General features: G+C 48.0%; 1 protein-coding gene across 1 annotated transcript; it reads right to left on the bottom strand.

Moving 5' to 3' along the window:
• Positions 1–4,186: 4,186 nt before the first annotated feature.
• LOC119434816 (uncharacterized) lies at positions 4,187–4,738 on the bottom strand. The gene has a single exon (XM_037701870.1). It carries the CDS (start codon positions 4,736–4,738, stop codon positions 4,187–4,189), a length of 552 nt encoding a protein of 183 aa, XP_037557798.1.
• Positions 4,739–5,934: the final 1,196 nt, after the last annotated feature.

The following is a 5,934-nucleotide window of genomic DNA, read 5'->3' on the forward strand; positions in this document are numbered from 1 at the left end:
TCTTCACAGATCGGACCAGCCGTTCCCACCATCCGCCCCACCAAGGAGCATTCGGCACTATAAACTTCCACGAGATACCGTTAGAGGTGAGGTGGTTCGTCACGTCCTTTGCCGTGAACATGTTAAAGAGTCTCTTTAAATCTGCTGACGATTTTTGAGATGTCCTTGCATTGTCAGAATAGATAACGCAGGGTAGTCCTCTTCGGCCGACAAATCGCCGCAAGCACAATATGAATGATTCGGACGTCATACTTGAAACGAGTTCGAGGTGGATTGCTCGCACACGTGAAAAGTGTAACGTAGCACTTGGCGTCACCGTCTTGCGCGCGTGCTAGGAGAGGTCCAGCGAAGTCAACACCAACAACTTCAAAAGGGTTTGTCGGCACCATTCGGTGACTTGGTAAAGGAGCGGTCGGAGCACTTCCTGGTCTGGCAGTGAAACGTTTGCACACATTGCAGCTATGTATAACCTTCTTGACTAGAACACGCGCTCGACAAATCCAGTAGTGCTCTCTGATCTGTGTAAGAGTTTCTCGTACACCTCCGTGTAAGACTTGTTGATGAGCTCTTATGGCCACCAGAGTGGAGTAATGGTGATTTGCGGGGAGAATTATTGGATGCTTCACTCCTAGCGGTAACTTCAGAAGTGACAGACGTCCACCGACTCTGAGGATTCCGTCGGCGTCCATAAACGGGCGGAGATCGGCAATGCGCGACGTGGGTTCTAGGGGTATATGCAGTTGAGGTCTGCATAAAATTCTTGTTTTTGGACGCATTTGACCCAGTAGTGCTCGGCCCGAATTACTTCTGTCGCTTTCAGGTGGCCAATTTCTTCTGTCTTGTGTCGACAACAGTCTGTGAATCTGAACACCCAAGCTGTTATTCTCAATAGGTGCTGAAGCTTGCTGAAACGCTCAATGCATATAACTGGACTGTGTACTTTGGCTTCCATTACTACTTGAACAGCTGCTATCTCACTTCCGACAGCGTCGTCAAAATCCGACGAAATGGATGGTTGGAGAGGCCACTTGTCCATGGATCCGTGTAGCCAGTCAGAACCATGCCACCATCTTGAGCCCGAAGTCACCTTGTCTAGCGTCACTCCCCGCGTTAGCAAATCAGATGGATTCTCGAATCCTGGGCAATATCTCCACCGGGATGGTTCTGTTCTGCTCTTAATTTCCGTGATACGATTAGCCACAAACTGTTTCCATCTTGTGCAGTCTCCTCGTATCCATGACAATACAATAGTAGAGTCGGTCCACATAATGTACTCAATACGAATGTTATTTAGGGCACTCTTGACGTATGTCAGCAGTCTTGTGCCAACCAATGCACCTAAAAGCTCCAAGCGGGGTAGCGTTGTTTTCTTTATAGGAGCCACGCGTGACTTGGAGATCAGCAACATGGGTCGTTCATCTGTGGCCGCAACCGCGTAAATCGCCGCTCCGTACGCAGCTGGGCTGGCATCGCAAAAGACATGCAGGTGCATCTCACTTGGCAACTTCCTTCCTCCGCCAAGGTAACGAGGAACTGTTATTTCCTGCAGTTGCGGGAGCTGCCGTACCCAACCTTGCCATTCTTCTTGAAGTTCATTGGGTAATTTTTCGTCCCAGCGTATTCCTCGTGTCCACAATCTCTGAAACAATATGCGTATGGCAATCGTGTACGGTCCTACGAGTCCGAGTGGATCGAATATTCTCGATGTCGCTTGTAAAATAAACCGTTTAGTGTCCAGTTTATCTTTCATAAACTCTAACAGGCTGTAAACAGAAAAAGTGAATACGTCTATTGCAGGATTCCAAACAACTCCGAGAACTTTGACCGACTTCTCATGCAGAACCACCATTTCTTGACTGGCAGATTCCTGCTGGCGTTCTGAAGCGACCATTAGGTTGGCAGAATTTGTGGTCCATTTGCGTAGAACCATGCCCGCCTCTTTCATAATTTCTTGCGCCTCACAACAAAAATTTTCTGCCTCTTCTTCCGTGTCGGCGCCAGTGACTAGGTCGTCCACGTAAAAGGACTCGGTCAGTTTGGTCGCAGTTTGTGCTTTGGCCTTATGTGCTCTCTTCACGTGGTAAATGATGGTCACTGTGAGCAGGAATGGGCTACACGTAGCTCCAAAGGGAGCACGTGTCATCCTCCATTCTTGGAGCGTATTACCCATTAGGTTGCCTTCGGCAAACCACAGGAACCGAAAGGCGTCTCTGTCTTCCTCCCGTATTGATATCTGCAGGAATGCCTTTTCAATATAGGCGATTACCGCTATGGGGTGTGTCCTGAAGCGCAGCAGTATTTTTCCAAGGTCTTGGTACAGGTTATCCCCCTTTTCAAGACACTCGTTGAGAGACCTACTACCTTTTTCATGCGATGACGCGTCATAAACCACCCGAACTTTCGTGGTCAACGCTTGTTTTCTGATGACTTCTTTGTGTGGCATGTAATACACCTTGCCTTGCTCAGGAGGGAGGTCGTCGACGATTTCGGCGTGACCAGCTCGTACGTACTCACGTATGGTGTCATCGTATATCCGCAGCAGCTCTTTCTGCCTCGTTAGTCGATTAAGAAGCTTCTGCAGCCTTGTGACAGCAACCTGTTTGTTGTCCGAAAGCTCAAATCCATCCTTCCAAGGCAGTGCTACTTCATACCTTCCGTTGCGATATGTGACGGTGCTCTCAACATATTGCATCACCTTGCTGATTTCATTGGTTCTGTCACCTGCATCAGAAATTCCAAGGTGATCAAGTTCCCAAAATGTCCGTAAGAACTCGTCCGACTCGTATACTTGAGTTTTCAAAACGCAAACCATTATGCCCGTTGTTGCTGGCAGTGATGTCAAACAGGTGGTGCGTCCTTGAAAGGTCCGACCAAGCTTGGAATTCATGGCAATCAGTGATTCATTGCCTTCACAACGTAGAACGTCGCCCGTCAAGACTCTCCACAATTGATCAGAGCCGATCAGCACGCTGAATCCGCTTTGCGTGATGACTGATGCATGTATCGGTTCAACGGCTACGCCTCTTCCCAGTTTCTTAAATGAAGCGACAAAAGATGCTTCCATTTTAGTTTCTTCGATGTCTTGGCATATATGCGGAATCTCAATGGCGCTTAGCACAACCGCGATGTCAGAAAACTGACTTCGTAAGCGCAGCTCCACTATTCGTCGGTTTTCCGCCGCTTGGTCTGAGGCGCTGGCGAATGTGTTGAGAGCTATCTTTATAGATCCAACACACTTGAGGCCCAGGTGTCTTGACAAGTCTTCGGTAACAAATGTGCGTTGACTTCCGCCGTCGAAGACACCTCGCACGTAGCGGCAAGTGTTGTCTCTTACCGCCCAGGCTCGAAATGTTTGCAGGAAGACGCAAGTCGATCCATCGTTGCTTCGTCGTCGTCCCCCTACCGATGCGCAAACTGTCGTGCTTGCTCTGTCGTTCTTGAGTCCTTGGTGCGAGCTCTGAGGGATCGTTTGTGGGTCGCACATACTTGAGGCATGGCGACCTTTGCACCTCGAGCAAGAGATCCTCCGTTTGCAGTCGCACGCCCTATGACCTTTGGTGGTGCATCGGAAGCACCGTTTATCATTCGATAGCACTTCCTTCTTCTGCGTCAGGGGCATATCCGCAGGGCAGGCTTCTGTTGAGTGCTGTCTTGATGTGCAGAAGACACACATCTCTTTGCACGGTTGAAACCCACGATCTGAGTTCGTATGAAGAACAGATGACGCAGGCTGCTTCCAGTAGCGACTGCGGTATGGCTGGTTTGATGTAAGCTGACCGCCGCTGTCTCGCACGCTGCTGTCCTTATAGTCACTCTTCTCCAGGCTTTCCAGTTCGATCGAAAGGAGTTTGAGTAGACCGTCTAGTTTCGAAGAACCAGCAGCATTGTCCGCGGTAGCACTCTCGACTTGCGCAGCGCATGCAAGATGGTAGTTAACTACGACGTCTCGGGGCACCGCCCTAAGGATGATGTCGCAGAGCATGGACGAAAACGACGACCTTTCCACACCCAATGACTCCAGGCCTCGGATGTTAACGAGTACATGGTCGTAGAGTTGTCGGAGGGCTCTTGTGTCACCAGATGAACGAACAGGAGTCAGGTGTCGTAATCTTGCGAAGTATTCCTGCTCCTGGCGCGTCTTGTCCCCGAAGCGCTTCTGCAGCATGTCCATGGCGTCCTTATAGCATTATTGCGTAGTTGGAAGACCCGCGACCGCTGAAGCAGCGTCTCCTTTGAGAAATAGTCGCAAATAATGAAACTTCTCAGTGGCGGTAAGACTCGCATTGTTGTGAACAATCTGGTCAAATTGCTCCCAAAACTCCACCCATTTACACACATCTCCAGAGAAGGGAGTGATCGTGAGTTTTGGTAGCTTGGCTCCCGTCCTTTCCGATGGTGACGCAATGGTATGGGTAGCCGACGTTGAACCCTCGGCTGCGTGCGCAGTCACACTTGAAATGCGGTCCCGCCTGCTCGTCAGCTCAGCAAGGGTACGCGTCGCTTTGTCCTCATATTCCAAGACTGTTTCGTACTCGGCTTGGAATTCTTCGTCCGTGATTAGGCTCTCTAGTTCCACATTTATCTTGTTTAGTTCGTCATTATTTGCCTTCAGCCTCTCGTAGATGGAGTCGAGCTGCTCATGCGTTGCGGAGTCGCTACGAAAAAGGACACTTGCCTCGTTGATGATCCGACTGTTCAAGGATCGTCGGGAAGTCCGCTTCGCCTTGAGCTTCTCCATTTTTCTGCAGGCAACTCGTAGCCGTCGGTTGGTCTATCCCGGGTAGTTCGGCACCAAAATTGTGGAATTATGGCGTACAGAAGCCGCAGAATAACTCGACTCCGTCGATATAATGGAGAAAGGCTTTTAATAGCACTGATACGGGCCGTGAAGACCCTGCTAACAGGCGAGAGTCTTGTCTTGTATTGTTTCCTAAACTTTGGCGCATACCCACTACGGGGGATTGGCCAAGAAGCAGACGGTTTCAACTATGTTTATTTCTCGAATTTTACAAAAACTTAATCTTAATTTGAGATTTAATCTTAATTTTAAGATAAAGGAATTTTGTCATAAAAAAGTGAAGTAATAGGAATAATTCATAATTCTAGAAATTCAGCAAGGTAATCTTTTTGTATCTCTAATGAAATTGTAAACTGCAAGAAAAGCATCCCTGTGACTGTGTCCCAGTGAAGTCGCCCCAAAGGAGAGAATGGTTGGTGAGGTTAATAATAGGCCAAGTTTTCGAAATGCAATTTCTAAGATTTTTCTTTCTCTTAAAAATCGGCGGCACGAAAGGAAAAAATGCTCAATGGATTCGGATTCATTGCAAAAAGAACATAAAAGGGATACCGCGAGACCAGACCTGTGTAAGTAAAAATTTAGTGGCGGTTTACGGCATCTCAATTTTGTAATGGAAACTTCCAATTGCCTTGATGTACACCAATTATTATTCCATGAGAAGCAAAGATGATGGAAATCAGAAGATGTTAAAATAGATTTTGCAGAATTTTGCGATATAGAGAAATTTCTGTACCTAGCCGCGGTGAAATAAGGTGATGTCGGCAAAACAGATATGACAGGGCCATTAAGTGATGCTCGTGCGAGTGAATCAGCCATTTCATTCAAGTGCAAACAGCGATGTCCCGGTACCCAAAGCAAGTATACTTGCCGCAAGTACGAAGGAACCATTGAAGAAAATGTTCGCAAAATTTTTGAATCTGACGAGGCTGTAAGTGCCGTGCACACAGACAGTGAGTCAGTCACAATAACAGCTAATGAATCGTTTTTGGGAATTTTTCGTAGGGCTAAAAAAATCGCTATTGGTTCAGCCTGAAAAATGGGTGTGAAGTCGGGAAGGCGAAGAGAGTAAGACCATTGAAGAGATTCAGAGACGATCCCCACTCCTGCCTTCTCATTGCACACCGAAGTGTCGGTAG

The sequence above is a fragment of the Dermacentor silvarum genome, unplaced genomic scaffold (assembly GCF_013339745.2).
Source record: "Dermacentor silvarum isolate Dsil-2018 unplaced genomic scaffold, BIME_Dsil_1.4 Seq254, whole genome shotgun sequence".
In the NCBI taxonomy this organism is placed as follows: domain Eukaryota; kingdom Metazoa; phylum Arthropoda; class Arachnida; order Ixodida; family Ixodidae; genus Dermacentor; species Dermacentor silvarum.